This window comes from Brachyistius frenatus, unplaced genomic scaffold (assembly GCF_029030835.1).
Source record: "Brachyistius frenatus isolate BFR_SWC_R1_liver_20210118 unplaced genomic scaffold, ASM2903083v1 Contig_128, whole genome shotgun sequence".
Classification (NCBI taxonomy): Eukaryota; Metazoa; Chordata; class Actinopteri; family Embiotocidae; genus Brachyistius; species Brachyistius frenatus.
The window spans coordinates 594,580-617,165 of record NW_027210727.1 but is presented as its reverse complement, the minus strand read 5'-3'; the positions used below and the strand labels follow the sequence as shown (position 1 = coordinate 617,165).

Genomic DNA, 22,586 nt, shown 5'->3' with positions numbered 1-22,586 from the left:
CTGTGTAATTCCACCTACTCCTTTTATACATGTGTGGTCCCTTTAAGTCTGCTGAGTTTTCCTGTCATGTGACCCGACTGGATGACAGAAGTATTGGCAGAAGCAGTACTAGCGCTGTACACCCTGTAAGACCTGATTTTAATGATATCACAGTGTCTTGCCATGTAGTGATAGAGACTGCTGAGTGTCTCGGATTTGTCTTGAAACATTTTAATTGGAAGTGGAAAAACAAGGCATCTCGACTTGATTTTTGTTTAGTACAAAGCGACTTCAGCTGAAACTCTCCTTGAACTAAGTCCTGTCCCACTTCTTTTATTGCGTTGGAGTTATTCCTGTGGCGCATCTGCTGTAGATTAGGCGCACCCTGCATTGACTACAAAGAGGAAAGATGGATGTGCGCATGCTTTCCTCCTTTATTCTTGTCATTTTGAACACGGTGAAATGCAGACAAATATAACAAAGCTATTATTTCTAAATAAATGCAGAAGTTGATCCATTTAATCCAGTTTTGCTTTAACTGAGTTACTAATCCCACATGTCCACATTTTTCTGATACAGATTTCCTCTGCTTTAAAAAATATAACCAGTTTTTTTATGTTTACATCATAGGGAATTCCTTATTTTTTTTAATTTCATTTTCCAGATAAGTAAAATATAAATAGTAAGAAGGTTAAAGCTCAGTGTAGTTTCTAAGGTTACCATTCCCCCCCCCAAAAAAAAATCTGTCCAAAACAACCTCTTAAATTGTGTTCGCTTTACGAGCTGTAAAATATATATTTATTTTTTTTCCTGACACCTAAAATAGCTGCATCAGCCGGGAGGAGATATTTTGAGCTGTAATGTCATAACTGCAGCGCTGAATGTGAGTTTTAACCTCTTGTGAACTGTAACCAGTCAGACTTACAACCCACTGTATATGCATGCAGTACATATTTCTCCTTTCTGCCTTCAGAAGTCAGTCATGGGCAACTTTTTTTTCCATATATGTAAAGGGTCCGCAGTATTTTCCTCCTTTTCAAAATTTGAGTAGATGCTGCAACGCCTAAAGGAAAGAAGAGGAGTATAACGGTGCTCTTGTTTGCTGAGTATCCTCTTGTTAAAACCTGAGTATGACCGCTTTCCATCTACTGTCCCCCCCCTGGCTAATGAGGAGGCCTCTGCACCAGCCGGGACGCTCTCGTCCTCTCACTACAAACACAAAGAACATGAGAGCATTTGCCTGACATCCTGTCACACTGTGGCAGCGGGTCGTTAGATGCTCCCGGGGTCCTTTGTTTATGTTTTCCTCCTTGAAGCGTGTACATGTATTTGCCTCAACTTAGTCCAACTCTAGTGCCAGTTGTTTACCCTCGGACCACAGGGTATGCATGGAGGTTTGAGAGAGAAGTGCAGGAGAGAGCAACTCTAGAGTTTTTTGCTGCTCCTGGTATTTTTTTTTATTGCATGCCTATTGTTAGAGGAAACAAAGGCCCAGGCACTGTCTTTGAGGGGCACAAGTTCCTTTTCTCTGTCATAGTGTCTCCCAGCATCTCGGTCCAGGCTGGTTGACAGCAGTGCTGAGGCTTGAGCAGTTCAGCACAGCAGATTTAAGCAAAAGAAAAAAATAAATAATAAAGCGTCCTCATCATGGACTATTCTCAAAGGCTATTTGGTGCCACTGCTCTCTTACAGTCTGAAATCAGGACAGCGAGAGACTCGAGGGGTCTCGAGGATTTGACGCTTCACATGAGCCGTTTTGCTGGGAGTAGGCACAAACTGTTGAGACGGCTCCAGACATGAATGTGGCGGTGATTGTTGGAGGTATGTTGTTGAGAGTATTTAAAGTAATTGCACTTTAAAAGAGATCAAGGCTGGGTTCGGTTACACGTGATCTGACGGCTTTCATCCACATAAAGCACCGTTTGTTGAGCAGATGGCATCTGGATGAGTGGCCTGATAGTGTTGATGACATTTTGCACCTGTCAAAGCCTGACATTGAGCTACCAAGGCTTTAGAGATGGTTTATAAAGGTACTGTTCAAAATAATTTCTCATGAAAGGCTCATTTTGAATAGCGGTTAACTCAGTTCTTCTGAACAAAAAGGACAAATTCACATCTCCTAAATTTTAGATTGTATTACATCCTTGTTTGGAGTATTGTGAGAGCACTGAGAATTCAAATTAAAGAAGAAAAACATTTTAAAATACATTTTATTTCAAGTACAGTCTCATTTTTAGACATTTTCAGTTGCGAATCTCAAGTTGAACATCTTGGAGTTTTGATTGCATGGGTTGATTGAAAATGACTGAAACAACGGGGAAAAAAATGTTTTTGTAAAAATATTTTTAAAACCACTTAATATTCATATAAAAATGTAAAAGCAAATAATTTACTTGAATTTTTGTATTTTACTTATTGAAAAAGTTGAGACAAAATATTTTGATTTCCCAAAGTAACTAAAGTGTACAACAATTTATCAGTTAGCGTACATTTCTTGTCCAGATTTTGACAAAAAAAAAAAATCTTTATTGTTGCCTGTCCAATTTCATGCACAAGTCAAAGAAATATATTAACATTTTTGTGGCGACATTTGTTTTATTTAATTTATTATAAGCAATTGGACTGCATGAACAAAAGAAGGCCTAATGTGCACAAAATAGGATATATTGAAGTGGCCTTTGGTATTTTACAGTTTGTTAACAAGAGCTACTCAGAAGAGTTACTCATTATTTAAATGATTTTTTTTTTTTTTAAGCTAAATGACACTTAATGGTAAACAAATAGAGTAAATTAAATACCAATTATTTTTTATTTTTCAAAAAGGTATCTACTTAAATGTTTATTTTGACAACTTTGGTGCTCAAACCAATGCACGCTGATTGATTTTAAAACAATTAATTTTTGTAAACATGGGAAATGTCAATGAAGATTTATGTTGTTTTCCCACAAGTAGTAAATATTTTTGTGGTAGATAATTTCATAACTGTGGAAATATTTTGACAAATGAAAAAAAAATGTTAGATCATGTATTACTGTGGTCTGAGGGTCTTTTAAAAAGCAAGCTTAAGTAGCATAATGAAAGAAATATGAAAATATATCTGGCAGTTTTTGTAGACATCAGAGCAGATATTGAGTCTTTTCAGCTGAGGTTCTTGGGACCTGAGGTAGGTCACTGAATAAAACAGCTTGTACTGATAGAGAACTTTTGATTACAACTCTGGCTGTGAATACTGTGTTGCCTGTGCAGTCAGAAATACTGAAACCATTTAAAATGTTCACATTAGCAAAGTCAGCAGGGGAAACAAGTTTTTTTTTAATTTTATTTCTATGATTCAAAGATTCAGATTCTCACAAAAACAAGTGGATCCATAATTAATATCAGATCATTTATTCATTCTAATTCTTATTATCATTGCACTACTTCAGATGGAATTGCCCCTATAAACCCCCTGATGTTATATTACTGTGTTTTATTGGAGAGTTTCAGGAATTCTGTTCTCTTCAGGGGAAAATACATTTTTGGGAGCCTAACACTGTGAAAGCTTTTTGCTTGGAAAGAGTTCCTTTGTGTGCATTTATTATGAACCATGCTCTTGGCCCACTGTATTTATTCTGTTGTATGTCCTCCTTTGAATTGAAATTTCTTCCAACATTCCTACTTATCAAAAGGCTTTTGTCCGAAGAAGCCCATTTTGATCAGACTCGCTCAGTCCAATTGACTTCAGTCCTGCCTCTGCTGCTTTTAGGCAGCCTTCTTTTTGTCCTAAATTCTGCTTTAATTCTATCTTGTATAGCTAATTTAACTAAGAGCTCTCATGGTGATCATCATGTGAAATTTTGGCGAATTTATTTTGCAAACAAATATCAAGGAAATTGTTAGATTTTTTTTTCCTCAAAAAAATTAACATGATTTGATGTGATTTTATATGAAATCAACATCAATTGTATTTCATAATATTTATCAAGGTTGTATTCCTTACAATTAAATACAAACATAAACATCCTTTGAATGAGGAATTTATAAAAAAATATATATATTTAATCTGATTGGGTCATCAAAAACTATTACAGTTTTGAATTAAAGTCAGTCAGCATTTCTAATCTCAAATCAACCAAAAGCAATGTTTTCTAATTGTATTCATTTTTATTCAAATATTGTTCAAGGTTTTCCACGTGTCGAGCACAAAAGTTATTGCTAGAAGATCAGATTTGGAGCTTTATCTGCTAGTCACTTTGAAGATAAAAAGTCATTTCTTTTGTGGAGTGGAAAATGATCATGCACTGCCACAGTAAGAGAAAAATAATACTACTGCTTTTGTCTTTATCAAGCTAAAGACGATCATTATGGATGAGTTGTACATTGAATTATTGATCTGCTAGCATGGTTTGTTCTGGGTAATTAAGCTGCGAGTGCTGGTGGGAATTGATTGTTGAAAGTTTAAAAGCGAACAAAAAGGTCAATGAACACATCATGTACTTTCTGCTGTGCAACGGTGAATGTCATCCCACTGCATCGAGATATGTGGACGATTATATGTTTACTTGTGCAGCTAAAAGACAATATTTATCAAGGAAGAGGAAAGAAAAACAAGGTTGATAAGAGAAATAATTATTAAATGTATTACTAAAGTCACTTATAGCTACATTTATTGTAATTCAAGGGCTCATATCGCGTCTATCTTGAGTAGCCGTCTTCTCTACTGTATCTTCTTTCCAGAAAATATTTTGATAAAAGAAATATTAATCTGTTTATCTTCCTTTTTGTTTTTGCTCTATCAATATATCGCTGGCCTTCCTATTTATCAAAAAGAATGCCCCGAGGATACGTTACAATGACAAAATGATAAATTGAATAGCTTAGTATCAGAAAACTCATCCAGTGTGGTTTCAGAAGTTCTATGTGAACTTTGAGAAACCATCTCAGATATTTTTTGGCAAAGGAAAATAAAATAAAAGCTAGTTTAGTTCACAAAGGTGTACAAAACACCCCTGCCCTACTTTGAACCAATATTTTTTGCTGCGATACAAATCTTTCTAGCTGTTGCTCTTGACTTTTTAGCCTATTGTACTCACTGCAGCTCAGTGAGGTGATGAGTTACTCCCCGAAAAAATACAAAAACTATGATGAGCTTCAGGAGATCCATTTTCGATTATAAATGTTTGCATACGCACAAAATGGTGGGTCTACAGAGGCACATGTGAAATCCATGTAGAGCCCTAAAATGGCTCCAAGTTCAAGCAACCAATGGCGTGCTGACGCGCCCTTCAGCAGCCGCCTATGAAGAGCTCAGTGAATGATTTACTGCACCTTACAGTCAGGAGGCGCACGCTGATAGGTTACTGGAAACCCCACCCGAAGACCCCATTGGCCGCAGTGCTCAGAGATATTTGACAGTAGAGTTACCAGGCTGAATAGCAGAGTTGGAGGTGTTGGTGCCCCCTGTGCAGTGTGTTAACCAATCATGAAAAGACAGCGCACAGTGTTGTTGTTATTGTGAATTACTGAGGCGCAAGGCCTTAAGCTAGCACATGTCGTCGTTGTTAGTAGTCCATGATATACTTACAAACTGCCCTGTAGCATCTATGAACTTGCAGAGCCTCAACAGTCCTCAGGAGATTTTTCCTTCAGGAGTATTGAGACATTTGGTGTTTGAAAGCCGCCGTGGTTCCACTGAGCGCGGCCGGCTGTGCTTCACCACACTCCACGCCAAACCTGAGAATGGGGACGCCATGTGCGGTTTCATGGTCCCTGGTGGTGATGAGTTGTTCCAGGGCGCTCACCGATCTCCCCTCCCCCCTCCCTCACCCTCCTCTCCTCCAAGAAGCCATAATTAGCTTTTCCATCAGGCATTCAGGTGTGTCTGCACGGCTCCGAGGGAGGCAGCCATTGTTTGCTGACAAGTGGAGTTCTCTTGTCTCTCCCCCCCCACCCCCACCCTCCTCTGACTTTCTCTATTCTGGGTGCAAATGGATGGTATGCAGTGTGGCTGATTTGAGGTGAGAGCCATATCGGTCGCTGGAAATTCACTAATGCAAACTCAAAACTACTGTGTATTCACTATTCACAGTCCATGCCCACACAGTAATCAGATAGCTGGCCGACTGACAAGCAGCAGTGGAGTGGAATGTGGAGAGAGATGGATGAAAGACAAGGAAAATGGCAGCCTTTGTGTTTGCGTGTGAATGTGTATGGCTCACTCTAACCATGCAGTGCTTCTAGTCAAAGTACAGCAGGCGCACTGTCAAAGCATTGCATCTCTTATTATTTCTTTCCTCGTTTAGTATTCAGCATGCTTATTAATCAGGTCATTTTCTTTCTGGTCATTAATTCTTTGAAGTGATCACTCTGAAGGATGTGCCGCTCAGAGAAAAGGCTTTTACTAAAGCACGCTTCTGAATTGCACCTTATTTGTCATGTGTCCTTATACTGTATAATTTCAGCACCCGAATTAATTCGGAGCCAAGCTCCCGGTGTCAGACAGAAGAATGGAGGGAGCTAAATGAGTAGATATTCCAGCCAAATAGAGGGGCGAATGTCATTCCAGGTTAATTAAATCTGAGCTTTGAGTCTGGCGTGAACACAGGCCTCTTTCAAGATGCTAACAAAAAAACAAAAAAAAACTCAGCTCGGTTGTCACCGGTACAATCATAAGTCTGATCAGTTTCTCACATTTCAAGGCCAGACAGCAGCTCTGCATATTTGTTCACAGGACGTTTCTGACAACAAGTGGCTCACTGTGGCTTCAGATCTGAAGTTAGTGTGTAGATTAGCTTCAAGGAAAAGTAACCCTTTGTGCTGATTATGGGAGGATTTGCCACCTTTCTTATCTAAATCATCGTGTATCTCACGCTGGGGCTCTTCTCCCAGCATGCAATATGTGCCTTTACACTACGCAGGCAGCGCTTTGTGCCAAACGAGTGTTTACTATGCCTCACAGGCTGCTGTTTCTTTAAACTGCTCGACGACAGTATGGAAGGTGGCTGCCTCTATAATCACGATGTTCCACATTATGGCATCTGGAGCTTATTATTTGGATCTCTTAGTGTTCTCATTTAGTGGCATTCTCCATAGGAGATTAACAAAGCTACAGTGTTGGCTATCCCTCCTAAAGCTGTAAAACAAGTTGGTAGTCTCCCGCTGGTTTTCACTCTCAGAATCCCCTCACGACGCCTCATTAAGATGCAGAAATACAAGCGCCTCCGACCCAACGTGAGGGGAAGGCCAGGCTTACCACGGTGCTCCTACACCACAACTCACTGTGTAGTGTGGCCTTCAACAGCACATCTGTTTGCTTTAAGCATGTTCTCCCAGAATGTGTTGTCCCTCTTTTTATTATTTATATTTCTTCCTTCCAGAAGAGGAAGACGCAGGTGGTGTGGGTGAGTCGTTTTCTTAGAAAGTATGTGAGAAGCGGGTGTTGGGATTTGGGGATAAGCAGCAGTTCTCTAACTGAGCAACGTTTGAAGGTCAACTGCACGCTGAGTAGGGCATTAGTGAGAAGCCAAAGAATTTTATTCCAACATGAATAATGTATTGACAGTGTCTCTGTTTTCAGCCCACATCTCTTTTAGATGCTTTTTAATCTCATTCAGTTTCCCTTCATTGAAGTTCTAGTGCTGCAGTGTAAATTTGCCAGTCAAATACAGTTAAACAAGTGTAATTTCTCATGATAATCCTAGTTTTTGATCTCATTCCTACTTCTGTTATCCATGCTTGCTTTGAATATTGCATATTCCTCAATATAGCATCTAATATGCGAACTACGTATTATATTTTTTTAGATGCGCCTTTTTCTGATAGCTATTTTACACACTTTGTTTTGCTTTTGCTGAAATGTTTGACTGAATCTGTACATATCACTTCTTCTCTTATCATTTAATGAACATTGTTCCTTAAGACTTGGCCAGCAGTATTGTGTTCTACAATCTGCACTTTCCAACAGTTTGTTCTGCTTTCTTGTTGTCATGCTATTGATGCACATGTATGTATGTATGTATGTCTGTATGTACAGAAAAAGAGGAAAAATTCTAAACCCAAATTTGGCACTGTCTGTTTCTTTTTCTTGTTCTACAGAGATGTTGAAGGAGTTGAACCAACAGCGCAGAGCGAAAGAGTTTACAGACCTGAAAATTATTGTTGAAGGCAAAGAGTTTGAAGTCCACCAAAATGTTCTAGCTTCCTGCAGCTTGTATTTCAAGGACCTGGTGAAAAGGTTTGCCTTCGCTCCCCCCCACCTCCTCCTCCCCTCCCACCAGCTGTTGATCCAATCTGTTCTTTTCATAGGGCGCATTTGTGTCACTTTTTTTCCCTTCCCCTCTCTCTCTTGCAGGTGTGTGAAGACTTTGGTTCCTAGCACAGGGCCAGCAGCCATTCCTTCCTCTTCCCACTCAAATGAATGTATCTGAAACTTTGGAGAAAAAAGGTCAACGTTCGTCATTACCTTTCCTCCCCATGTAGGGCAATTTAACCACATTTCCATTTTAATGAGCAGTGAAAATGTTCCATGACTGGGGATGTTTTAAAACTCACCAAAGGGCCAAAACAAAAGAATCATACACTCTACACTTTGGGTGGTAATTTGCCAAAGCCACACTGTCCTCTGCGGGCAGAGGGATTTTTTTTTTTTTTTGTCTCCCAAGCTACTATATTTTTCTGTTGCTAATTCTTGAATTTTTGCTTCAAAACACTTTTCATATGCTAATACATCTTGGTTAGTGTGATAAAAAAGACATTTCAGAGTCATAAACAAAGGATGAAACAAAAGCACATCTAAGACAGCTTACTGAATCACCACTTTCACAGGTTAACACCACCTTTCACTAATGTATTCATTTGATTTGGATCCAAGTATTCCCCTAGTATTCTGCCCTTCATACTCCATATTTTTTTTGTCTTCACGACCTGTTTTATTTTCGTGTGTGTGTGTGTGTGTGTGTGTGTGTGTGTGTGTGTGTGTGTGTGTGTGTGTGTGTGTGTGTGTGTGTGTGTGTGTGTGTGTGTGTGTGTGTGTGTGTGTGTGTGTGTGTGTGTGTGAGAGTCTGAGTGTGTGTGAGAGTCTGAGTCTCTCAATATTGTGCGCATGAGTATGGCTGTTTAAAGTCTGATAGCACAGGTAGGCTTTTTTTATCTGCCTTGTTTTCCGGGGAGGGAATATCATAAATCCCTAATGTCTTCATCCTTACTTCAAATCCTTGCAGGTGCTTTCGGCTTGATTGAGAGTCCCCTGGACACAAAGTTGTTTTGCCACCTTGATGTTGTGCGTGTGTGTGTGTGTGTGCGCGCGCACGAGTGTGAGTATGTGTTCCTGCTTGCATGGCTAAGATTGAAGTGCTCAGCAAAGACAAAAACAAAGACACAAAGGGTTGGTAGCGAGAGCTGGAATGCCTCAGGGAAGTTTGCCACTTTGCCCTGCAGCCATGTTGCCTCCACAGTGAGCTCATCAGAGAGTAGAGAGCTGCTTATCACCAGCCGCGGCCTCCTCGCTCTCCAGCGATACACTTGTTCTCACTGAATGGGGATGGAGCTAGCAAGACCAGAGCGAGAACAGAGGTAGAGTAGCAACAGAGCCACGTCTGTACTCGGACCACTCATCTCCATGACAGCTACACACCACATGAATAAAACAGAGACACTGAGTCTTCTTTTGACCTTGACAATAGCAGAGAAGCTTCCTGAGAGACTGAAGTGACTTTGGGTAGAACTGAAGCCCCCATGCTGGTCAACCTGTCGATCAGATTGTCTCGTCTGTGCCTCTTATCTGGGACATTGCCAGATCATTTATGCGCAAAGACAGGGCCCTTGAAAGACACCCAGGGCTCCCAGAGGAGCGGGCTGAATTTCAGCGAGCTCATGCTTGCTGCTGCTTACATTGTCTGATTTTTATTGTTTAATTTGACAGTTTAATAGAGTAAATTCTCATTAATTGGTTAATTCATTGTAAAACTATTTGTATTTATTGTCATAACATTGTCATTTTTTACGAGATTATGACTAAAATAGAAATTCTGTCATTCGACTTCACACTGGAGAATGTCAAATGAATTAGTTGTACTAATTGTTAATTTTAGAAGACATCTTTGGTTTGACGTAATGAAGTCAGGATCATTAGCATTATGCTAACACGACACCATCGGCAGTGGCTACTGTTGATTTAATAAGACACGTGGCACCTTGAGCTTATGGAAATGAGAAGAGGGCGGCGGCAAAAAGTTGAGGAGAGAAGGACAGAAAGGGAGTTCAGACAGAGAATATGAAAGTGACTAAAGAGCATACGAGGTGGAGCAGAGAGAAAGAAAGAATTTCAGTCATAGCTCTGAGGTCCTTCCAGCCAGGCAGAGTGTCACAGGCTCAGTCAGAGAGGAGCAGAGAGCCAAAGGCCTGTTTGCCACTGAGTTACGACCTCCCATCGGCTGCTCGGGTCACTTTTTCAGCACGGCTGGAATTATGCTGATGCTACACGTGGCTCACTACTGTCCACGTCTTTATGAGGTCAAATACGAGAGAGAGAGAGAGAGAGAGAGAGAGAGAGAGAGAGAGAGAGAGACTTCTCATATGCTCCATACCCCACCCTTCCTCACCCAACTCATTCAGGAGGTATTCACTGCTGCTCAGGCCCCCTGTCAGCTCATAAACCAGTGCGCTGTGTGGGTGTGTGCAGTGAGTGCTTGAAATCTGGAATATGTGTATGTGTTCAGATGCACTTGACATAAAGCGTGAGACTGTGTTTTACTGCATGCATGCCTCTGTGGGGTGCGGGTGCGGACGGACGAACATAATTCTTGTGTTATATCTGTATTATTCAGAGTAGTACAGACGTAATGCTGGAGGGTGAGGGAGTGCACTTCACACTTGTGTTTTTGGCCAAACACACACACACACACACACACACACACACACACACACACACACACACACACACACACACACACACACACACACACACACACACACACACACACACCCACCCAGTGACTTATTTCAGAAATTAAAGCCTCACGTGGCAAAGAGTTCCACATTTTGCAGCATAGTTTGCATGCAAAACAGAAACTGGTCTACAAACACAAATGTCGTCTTTCTCCCTCTAAGTCCTCCTCCGCTGCCCACCTTCACCTCCACCATTCAGGCCTTCCCCTCAGAATGTGTGCATTCAACATCCCATCATTTACCCCACGATACCTGAAGGATATAATGCCGTTCTGAAATGTGTGCACACGTTTGCCCTCGCCCCCCTCCCAAAAACCCATTACCTTACCCTTTAAAGGGCCAATGCACAGAGCGAGGAGACAGATCATCTCTGGTAATTCCTTTTTTACCCCTCTGGATTTTCCAATAAGTAGGCTCACCAGCATTTAATTTATGGCCACCGCATCTCCACACCACAGTAATGTAAAAAGCTCCCGAATCTTTGAGCAGCCCGACACATGCTTTTATGCCATTTGTTTCTCCCCCTCCTTTCGAGTGCGGCGGCCCGGGAGTTTTTCTACACTCATGAGTCAGAGTGTTATGACAAGGAGACGGGTAGAGAGCTGTTTCAAAGCCCATTATGGTGTCGTCCCTGTGTGAACACTGCGGCCCTGTGTGTGCTCTTCAGCCTTCTGCTGCTCCACTCAGCCTGGGGGAAAGATAGGTTACTGTTATACCCCAATTATATATTGCAACATTGTCTTGACTAGTGATATTTAGAGGGCCAGTCCCCCCCAAATTACAGAATTAAGTCTTTATAATTCAAGTCAAACAAGTTTTCTCCCTGTGTGAAGAGAAGAATATCTGCACTTCTCCCCAAGAAAAAGTTCTAAAAACAAGAAAAGTAGTGATTGCGAGAAGTTCTCTTAAATCTCTTATATTTGTAATATAGGTACAAATCAATCTTGTTTTTGCGTGAGGCCCAGTTGGCGTGGCTCAGAAAACACATCATTAAGATTGTTCATAGGAACTATTTCTTTTGAGGAAAGTAGTTCCAATGAAAGCGTACTACAGTGAAGTCTGCAGAGCATCCAGAATAACCGGGACTTCTGGAACGAGATGGTACTTTTTTAAAGTTACTTTTTAACAATGTGTGAACACTTTAACTTAAATTTTGTTGACTTTGCTTTTATTGTAATGGAGAATTAAGTTTCACAGATGGATATCTCCAAACCTGAGCAACTAGAAAATGTCTTTAAACCTGTGAACTGATCCTTTAATTGTGAATCTTTGCTGTGTTGGCACTTGCAGAGGATTCACATTTGTGTTTTCTGTTGTCACTCCTTAAAATAACCTTTTTGTTTTTGTATCAAGAGTTCTGTCAATCCAATGTCTACATATGTTTGTTTTTTTTTTTTTTTTTTCCTTCTCATGCTGATGGCCCTGTGTTCACACTTGGATGGACTTTTGAGCGTTTAAACTCTCCTCCCGTCACCCTGTCCTTTTTGTCCTTTAGAGCATCTGACACAAACTGGATTGTTCTCATCATGTAGCCTTGAAATCTCCTCTTACGGATGTTACGGATGCAATAACGTGGCCTCAATACTGAAAAACAAACACAAACAGAACATTAATTCCCGCACTGATAAAGCGGCTGCATTGTTTATTTTTATAATTTATTCCTGATTTATGTCATGACAAGATGTAAATGCAAGCCATTTTTAGCCCAGACGTTCTTGGCTATGCATCAGAATGAGCTTCTATCTTAACACATCTTGGTAGTGTATATACTTCCCCAGAATAAATGGTCTTGTAAGAACAAGCTAAATGTATTCCCTGTAAATGGGCTTTTTTTAGGTTGAAGGATGTCTGTGTCTGTGAGTGTGTGTGTGTGCGCGAGTGACTGTGTGTGTGTGTGTTTTCCTGCTCCCCTCCCTCCTCTCCGCCTCTGCTCACCACCATTTTGACAGTCTCTGCTGATTTTAAGACTTCCTCTTGAATAAGTGGTGCATTTTTCACAAACAAATTTCTTTGCCTGAGTGTGCCCATCTTCCCCCCCCCCTTGCCCTACCTCTCCTATTCCTCTCTCTCCTGTCCTCCCTGCCTCTCCCACTATTTAAATGTAAGTCTGCAATCAAACGGCAGCATAAATATCCACCTCTTTTAGAAGCTCCAGAAAAGTCATTTCCATAACATAAGTGCTCAGACAAAACAAACTGCCACTTGAGCCTTTTCCTATTGCACTAATTGACCAGGTTGATGAGCATGCTCTTCTTTTATTTTTAGCTCTTCCCCCCGCCCCCTCCTCTTTTCTTCCCACCTCCCTTCATCACTTTAACCCTGAACAACACTCCCCCTTTCCCTTCTTTCTGTCTTACTACCTGCCCCCACTGCAGGGCTTTGTGCTGAAAAAGGGCAATAACACTATGTGGCTTTTTGCTTTGCAGGAGGAAAAAGAGTAACTACCTTGGTTTTTCCAGCCAATGTCCATCCAGAGACAAATGCCATTCGTCTTTCATTTTATTTGGATGTCCTTCTCCCCCTTTCACCTCCTGAGTGCGCTTTAAATGACGACTAATGTCTCAGTTCATACACCACAGGCTACTGATGATTATTGCAGCGGGGACAAAGGCTCTGTTTAGGTGTGCTGGTGTATTTTTTTCGGGGGTGGGCGGGGTTATCTCTTATTTAAAAGACCAAGGCACAGTCATGGAACAACCCAAACCCTCCCTCAGAAGGATGGCTGCTGGCTCCCTGTGGAAGAACCGTCTCGCCCTGCCTCCCCTATCTTTTTTACTTCCTCCTCATCGACTCCCCCCCCCCCACAGCCCTTCTCTCTCATATCTCGCCTTCACTCCAGCCATTGTGTCTATCTGTCTCATCCTGTTTGTTTTGTTGTCTGTGTCTCACTTAATGCTGACTGTTTGTCATGATTTCTAATCCAACAAACTGACTTCTACACACACACACACACACACACACACACACACACACACACACACACACACACACACACACACACACACACACACACACACACACACACACACACACACACACACACAGGAAACGAGACACACTCTCACAAGAGAGAAACAGACAGAGTGTTATCATTGTGCTACTATGACTGGCAGAAGCAAACGGCCTCCATCCATCTTAATGTAGGCTACTTTTCATATTGTTGATGTCCGTACCCGCTGGGAGCGAGACACTGCAGTGGGGGCATGCATTCTGTGGGGCTTTGATTCCATTTATTTTGCCCTTGAGTGGATTATTGTTTCACATGGGACATTAAACATGGGTGGTGAGGTGTTATTTAACGCTCTCATACCTCCCCAAGGAGGTCCTTGCATGTGAACTAATCTCGGCCATTTGATCCCAGTGAAGTCACAACGTGGCCCAGTTCTGAAAGCAGCCCTCCTCTCCCCTGCACATCTCAGGGTCTGCATTACGAGGGGATATCATATTCTATCTAATTTGCTCATCCAAGCACTCCCTGGCACGTCTTACATCATGCCAGGAGGAGTAGATGCCCCGCTTTGATATCCAACACGGCAGCGGTGGAGGCTGCCGAGCGGCGAGCGCTCTCCAGCACAACCTGCTTCAACCAGCACACTTTACATCCCACCATGTGTCAGCGTACGAACCGTGCCATCACTTTCTCTCTCTCTCTCTCTCTCTGTTTTCTGTCTTATAGCTCATGTGTACCCTGCCATGTATGCATGTTCCCCTCTGAGACTATGCATACATGAAATTGCACATGTGAAAAGCATGCCTGTTGAAACAAAGCAATAACTTCTGTTTGCCTAATCTTTGTTCAGAGAGGACATTTTGTTTCAGATGCAGCGCTATAGTTGCAAATCTGCTCGCCCCATAGAAAAGTAGAAACCATCCAAAGTTGTGTTTTTTGTCCCCTTTTTCACTTTACGTTGTTATCTTATTGTGTAATGATTCTCTTATTTTCTCCCCACTCTCGTACTGGCCCAGGTGTGTTTAGGTGTTGTGTGTAGCATACATGTATTTGTGTCCCTATCTTCTTATTTTCTTTGTTTTGGTTTTCTTTCCTTCAAGTTTTCTCTCTGAAAGCCCCCCCTAACTCACCTCTCTGCCGTGATTGGTTGATCAGGTCGTCGGGGGAGACGAGGAGCGGGGAGATGCTGGAGCTGAACATGACCAACATCAGCGCTGACGTGTTGGAACTGCTGCTCGAGTTTGTCTACACGGGATCGCTGGTCATCGACTCGGCCAACGCCAAGACGCTGCTGGAGGCTGCCAACAAGTTCCAGTTCAACACCTTCTGCAAAGTCTGTGTCTCCTTCCTAGGTAGGAGAAGAAAACAGCAGGGGGCTTAACTGTGTGTGTGTGTGTGTGTGTACCCTTATATCAGCAAGTGTGTGTTATTACATCAGATATGCCTGTGCAACCTTTCTCGCTACATGCAACCCTGTGTATTTTGATATACGGTCATGCTTCATCACTATGCACAACCTTGCAGAAAGTCTTGTGCAGAAGTTAAATTTCCTCCCTGACCCTGGCACATCACACTCCTTTTTGTCATGTTTCCAAAGCTTGCAGCTGTGACAGAATTCTGCCCGCTAAAGCTCTCAGCTGGGCACGGTGCCTCTGATCAGGTCCCACTGGGCAGGGCGAAGCACGGGGGCAGATTTATAAAAAGGTCAATTGTCACTTAAATGTCAAATCCTCTGGCTTGAACCGCGATGGAATCGAGAAATAGCAAAACAGATTGATACCTCGACAAGGTATGCAAAATGGAGCGCAGGAGGGAGAGTGGTTTCCAGGAGCCCAAGGGGTCCCATGAAAAAGCTTCATGACATGTTCCACATTTTAGTGGGTCAGGCAACCAAAAAGCGGCAAATGTCAGGTTTTGCATTCCATTTAAAAAAAAAAACTAAAAAAACAACAAGGTTGTTTTGGGTATTGGTAACACAAGGGAAGTGCATGTTAGCAAAAAGGTCAGCGGCAGGAAAAGAGTGAAAGGAGAGTAAAAGAGAACCAGCAGTTCACGTTATTGATTTGTTTTTCTCGATTTGAAAAAAAAAAAAAAGAAAACAGAAAAACAGAGAAGCCATTTGTAGACTTCATTGCCAGCCAGACGTCAATCCATTCCTCCTCGACAAGATTCATGACATTTCAGCACATTAGAAGAGGGGGAAATACAGGCGCAAGAGTGTGTCCTTGAGCAAAGGGAAATTGATACGGTGTCAGAAATTATTGAAGTTTGTAACAAATACGCTGAGGAGAAATGGCAAACATCTCTTCGACCTACTTAAACCACTTTGATTTGTATTCAGACGACTTCACATTCAGTCGAGTTTCTTATTGTGCGCCGGCTGCTTTGAGAAATTGTGACTTTTTTTCTTATTGGAAGATCAAATGTGAATTAGTAGCGTGCTCATCTGTTAGGAAAATGTTGGCCACAGTGGGAGAGATTTTCACATATTTTCACATTGTCTCAACAAATTAAACTGCAGACCTGATTGTCTCTCATTGAAGACGCTGATGAAAGGATTGTGAAAGATAATGTTCTGAGTATGTGAGCATGCACAGAGAAATAACTCATCTGCTCAAATAGCCAAATAAAGGGATATTTTCAGACAGGCTTTTTTCGAGCACCTCAATCCTGACTTTGATGCAGCGTGAAGCCTGCTTTTATTTGGTATTTGGTTTGGCTTTTGTTCAGTTGTCATTTACCAGATGTTAGGTGACCTTTTGTGGCCGATGTTTGTTGTTGGGGAAAGACTCTCGGACTCTGTCTTCGCTGATAAAAGGCTCGGCGTTGCTCTCCTTTGATGGCTATTTGTTTAATCAGGTGTCTTTCAGCGCACACTGACCCATTTGATCCATGCATTAGCCAGCTTCTGTGTGCATGTATGTGTGTGCACCACACAACTGACACGTTTCCCTGTCTTGTGATAAATGGCGGTATGTGCTAAAAAACTGCATTTACACACACCACCATAAATGCTGCACCCTTATAAAAGATCACAGTCAGTAGCATAAGCCTTCTCCCTGCTGGCCTGGCCGTCAGGGTAGTTTCATATATTCTTAGCTCAGTGTGCGTGTGTGTATGTGCGTGCGCTTGTGTGTGTGTGTGTGTGTGTGTGTGTGTGTGTGTGTGTGTGTGCGTGTGTGTGTGTGTGTGTGTGTGTGTGTGTGTGTGTGTGTGTTTGTATAGTAGATCCTGAGATCTGACAGGACTTTTTTAAAGTGGTCCAGCTAATCCCAAATCCCGCTCCCTGCCATCCACCACCTCACGCCCGGGCTGTGAGCGATCGATTCCCCTCGTTGTTTGTCCCCGGAGCCGTTTTGAGTTATTATACTTGTTCTCCTTCAGTCTCAGGCAGATACACAGCCCAGTAGGCTTCAAGTCCACGCTACCTGCAGCTGCTTTTCTCTGTCTTTGCAGCTTTGTGCGGCTGTGATCTTTTTATAGATGTCTGAATGCTGTTTTTTTTTCCCCTCTCGTCTTAATCAATCCGCTTTTGTCTTTTGTTTCTCTCTTGTTTCGTCTTTTCCGTCCTCTCTGTCTTTGTCCGTCTCCCTCGTCCCTCTGACCTTCTTTATTAACTCCAGAGAAACAGTTGACTGCAGCGAACTGCCTGGGAGTGCTGGCGATGGCTGAAGCTATGAGTTGCACCGAGCTCCACAACATGGCCAAAGCTTTTGCACTGCAGAACTTCCCTGAGGTTAGTAGAGATTCATCCTCTTCCCCAATTCTTTGATTGCTGTGGAACAAAGTTACACAGAAGCTGAGAAACAATAAAAAGCAAAATATCATCAACATAACACCGAGATCAGCCATCAGTAAGTGAATGACTTGTTTTACTTGAGCACCTTTTTGAGAGACTCCATGCTTTACAATACAGTGGGGGATATTGTACTTTCTACTCCACTAAATTAAGTCGTAGGTACTACAGTAGAAGAAGATTAAAGTCTTACATATAAAGCATACACAAAGCCCATTTAATTTGATCCATGTTTAGTTTAAACTGTAAAATATCGTATGGCCCAGCTCGTTCAGTACTTTAGATTAAAATCAAGAATTTACCTCATAGGATGTAGCTGACTGAAGGATCACTGCAGGATACGCTTTGTTACAAAGCAGCTTTTTGATAACTTAATGGAAAAATATTGGTAATGCTTTTGAAACACTAACAAACAGAAAAGAAATTCAAAGAGATCTCAGATTGCATGGAGGTTATAAACGGGGTGAATTACACAAAACAACACAGAATAGAAAACCTGAAAATGTATTCCAGGGTTTTAAAGTACTCTGCCTCTCTGACCTTAGCCTTTTGCCACCAAAGAAGAAAATCCAGCATTTTAACTGGGATGTTGAATACAGCTATTCATCAAGAAGCATTTAAAAAGTGTTAAAGGAAATAGCTCTACATTTGGGGAAATACACTTTTCCACTTTTCAACAACGAGGACACAGTTAGTTTTGCCAGCCTGTCTCTACTAATATCAAGAAATTGGTACATTAGAGAGTATGTTTGCTGTGAGGCTCCCAGGCGAGAGAAGTCAATGCACCTGCCACATGTTACCGAGAAATGCACTGAATCAGAAATCACTACCTGCAGTATTTTAATGGTTTTATTTGAGCATCTGAAGTGTGAAATGTTGTACAGTATACATTGTGTATACAAATGTAGTATTTATGGTGTTTACACTACTTTTTGCAAACAATACCAAAATGCTGAGATCAAAATGTCCTTCTTATGATCTTTTTTTTTTTTTCACGCATTTGATTAAACAGAGAAAATATTCAGGAAAAAGCAGCTAATAAATAAAGCTATTTGTCATAAAAGAGAATCACATCAGTAATGAAACTTGGAACAATAAGAAATCAGATGAAGTAATATGAACCTGCTGGTGATTTTTATTTTAGTGTGCACATTTCCTTCCTTAAATACTGTTGTTATATTTCATACTTCACAGACATAGATGGGAAGTTTTGCGTTGTCAGCCCAGTCATGTAAAATCAAATATAATGAAAAATATTCCAAACTACTGTACCTTCTGGTCACTGCACTGGTTACAAACGTGCCTTCGTATTCAGTTTATGCAAGAAAGATCTGAAAGACTGTCTCCACTCAAAAATATCAGTTTCACTTCACTGGGATGTTTGAGCTTCACTGTAGAGAAGGTTCAGTGAAGGTTCAGTGTTCATACTTCACAGTTCACTAAAAATCTGTTTTAAGATTCTTCTGACAGTAAAAACATTATTTAAAGTGCGTATCTGCGAGCAGGGTTTGTGACATCACAGCTAAACCCTGTCCAATAGCCAACTGACACAGGTGTGATGGGGACACTGTGGACTCACATACAAAGATTGGAGATATTTCAGAGGACAATGTACGTATAATTTACTTATGGAAAACCTCAAAAGACATGTTGACACTTTTTTTTTCTCTGTGATGTTTTTTAGGTGGCAGGTCAGGAGGAGATTTTGAGTGTGTCCAAGGAGGACCTGGTGTCCTATCTGTCCAACGACAGTCTAAACACAAAGGCCGAGGAGCTGGTGTATGAGACGGTCATCAAATGGATCAAACAGGACCCCAACTCCAGAGTGCAGGTAATGAAAAAGAACCAAATTTCTTCAAACTGAGCACATGCAGTCATTGTTTATGTATCATGAGACAAAAACAGCAAGCCAAAGCTCTTGTTACCACTGCCAGCACAGATTGTATACGTCTACAGAGCTGTATTTGTGTGTTGTTCTATCGACCCTCCCCGTCTTCTCCGGGAGGTGTACAGCATGAAAAAGCAGACGAGTGACTCCTTGTTCTCTCTCGGTAGTGTTCATCAACTTTGTGCTTCGGATGCAGCCTAACGCAGCAGTTGTTCGCAATCCCAGGAGTGCTTTGCCCTCACAATGCGCTCTATTCTTAGTTACACTTCATTTGTTTCTGAGACACTGTGTGGCATGAAAAACCAACAAAAACACAGACAGCCGCGGCCCCTTCTTTTTCTCCATATGCCTAACAGGTGTTTGATGTATTCCTCCAGGATGTTAATCATAATAAAAAGGTTATGTCTTCTAGATAGGTATTGACAGTGAGGTACAGCAGGTCAAATTTTAACAGGCGCCCAATCGATAAGCCTCAAGGTCATAGCGTCAACTCCAGCCCACGTCCATGAAAAGGTAAATGGACTGCATGGGAGACGGATATCAATCCAGCAGGAGAAAACCTCCGCTTGAGAGATATTTATGGGTTCAGTCCCAAAACCATGAATTTAAAGCTGATGATTTTCGAGTATTTTATAGCTGTTTTAAAAATGAAGGTGAGATTATTATCAGATAAATTACACCAGTCCATCACCGCGAGAATCCTTCCCTCAAAGTAATGTCTCCTCATCAAGCAGCAAGTGAGGGAAGCGCCTTTTATCAGCTGAACCAAGATTTGGTACAGCCCTCAGCGATCGATGTTACTTTACTGGCGCCCACTTTTATGAGGCACACACGTCAATATTTGAATTTTTCACCTCCCGGATTAAACATTTAGCGTTTATCCTTTGATATGTAGCAGTGAGGTGATTACGGTGAAATCCATCAGGAGGTGTTTCGTAGTGGAAAATCTTAAAGTATTAAGTGCAACACAAAATGTAAAGATAAACTATTGAAGCGCAGATGGTGATAACTGCCAGAGATGAGATAAGAAAAGTTGTTCACATAAGACTGAAAAAAGAGAGAAATACAACTTGTTTTATGGGAGAGGTTTTTGTGGCATGGGCCCTCATTCACCAAGATATTTTTTCTTAAAACACACTTTCGCAGTTTTTAACATAGATTCTAGCAAACCGATGTTTTCTTATTTGTGGTTTGTCCTTAGGTAAGAACAAAATCTACGCACACTCGAGAGCACACTTACGCACATCTGAGTGCTGACATGTTTGTTCCAATTAAATGGTTAATGTGTTTTCTTCAACTCTATACTTGTATAATATTATAGTATTTAATCTACTCTGACATTTTTTTTTATAATTCATAATTTTAATAATTATTTTCATTACTTAACAAGCATTATGGTTTTGAATAAACACAACACTAACACTCTGAGGACCAGACTATGGCTTTTCTGAACATTCTCATGCCCTTTTATGGGCATTGGCAGGGTACTAACTTATGCTAATTAGGAACAACTGGCACGCACTTTCAATTAAGAACACGTCATTAATCTGACGTAGACTTTTCTTTGGGCTTTTCTTATGAACAATTTTTTTTTTAATCTTAAGAAGATATTGGGGAATAAGGCCTATTGTTATCAAGCTCCTACTAAAGTTAGAATTTCTGGATTCGCTGATAGGACACTTCCAAAATCTCAAATAGCTGTAACAAGGCTAATGCACAGTTTTTAGGAGAGCATAGGATCCCTGTCATCTGCATCAAAACCCTGTACCCAGCTCCGTCCGGCCGACTCCTCCAATCTCACACTCTATTGGAGAGGTGTAGAGGTGACTTACTCAGATGAAGTAGAAGAAATTTTCCCGGTTGCCTGAACAGCCCACCACACTTGTTCCTGAGACGAGACACCCGGGTCACCGCGTCTTGAGGGAGAAAAGGAGGAGCGATGGGAAGGGAGTCGGAGCGAGAGAAAGAATCAGAGCGAGGCAGGAAGACAGAGAGGGGTGAGGGGTGATTGAGAAGAGAGATGGTGAGAAGTGAAGAAAGTGAAATGGAAAAAGGGGCCCCTGTGTTCTAATCTGATATCCAACGGTTTGTGCCTCTGCACACAGCCATGACATCCAGGCAGCGGAGATGTGATTGAGCTCATGGTCAAGCGCAAATCTCCTGCCCATGTGTGACCAAAAAATAAATAAAACGCCAAGCCTGCGGAGAGGACAGCAGAGAGGAGAGAGAGAACCGACTGCCTCCATAATGCCACAGGAGAAGGTTATGTGACCCTGAAGGCCGAGTTTATACACATGGTCCAGCTCCAGCTCATCACTCCCACCCTCCCTCGCCTCTGTCCCTTCTGCCGTCCTGGAGGCAGAAAGTAGCGGAAATCACTCCCCCAGAACCTGTGACACGTTTTAATGACATATCAGGGCAGAATGTCACAGCACCGCTGAAATCTCAGGCAATAGGGAGAGAAAAGCTTTAAGCCAAAGTTTGGGTGCATTTGCATTCATTCGAGCGTGCATGCTCTGTGTCTTTGTAAGTTTGTGCGTCTGTGCATGTGCTGTGGGTTGTAAGCTGCAGGCTATAGAGTGGAAAAGTGGCATATTGGAGGCGCTGGGTAAATAATATGCAATTTTCTCCCTCCACTATGCTGTCACTAACAACCGATGGCACCAGGAAACGGGGCCCGGACATCGCTTACAGAGACTCAGGGAGAGCATTTGAGTGTTAATAATGGTTTGCTATGAGACACAAAGCTGCTGAATGAAAGTAGAGAACTGTTTCAGTTTTCTTTTGATTGAGTATCATTGAAGGTGTGCCGCCCTATAACCATCTGTGTATGTATGTGTGTATACTTAAGTGAAAAAAGGAGTTCAAAAAGAAAAGAAAATACCCTTCCAACAGAGAAGCGTTTGGAAGAACCTACTTCTGAAATTACTTATTAGACAACAAAAAAATGTATATACGGCCTTTAAACTATTTAATGTTTAAAATCATGTTTAAAGGAATAATTTCACATTTTAAGATAAATACCTTTTTTTTTTCACAAAGTTGAGGT

The 22,586-nt window shown here is 41.6% G+C and overlaps 1 protein-coding gene across 1 annotated transcript in view; it reads left to right on the top strand.

The window, feature by feature from the left end:
• Positions 1-22,586, top strand: part of LOC138630082 (kelch-like protein 29) — a 207,447-nt gene that overhangs the window by 121,864 nt on the left and 62,997 nt on the right. The window contains exons 6-9 of the mRNA XM_069714193.1: positions 8,054-8,192; positions 15,009-15,205; positions 17,477-17,589; positions 19,334-19,480. Of these exons, the coding sequence (XP_069570294.1) occupies positions 8,054-8,192; positions 15,009-15,205; positions 17,477-17,589; positions 19,334-19,480 (596 nt within the window). The remainder of the gene's footprint in view (positions 1-8,053; positions 8,193-15,008; positions 15,206-17,476; positions 17,590-19,333; positions 19,481-22,586) is intronic.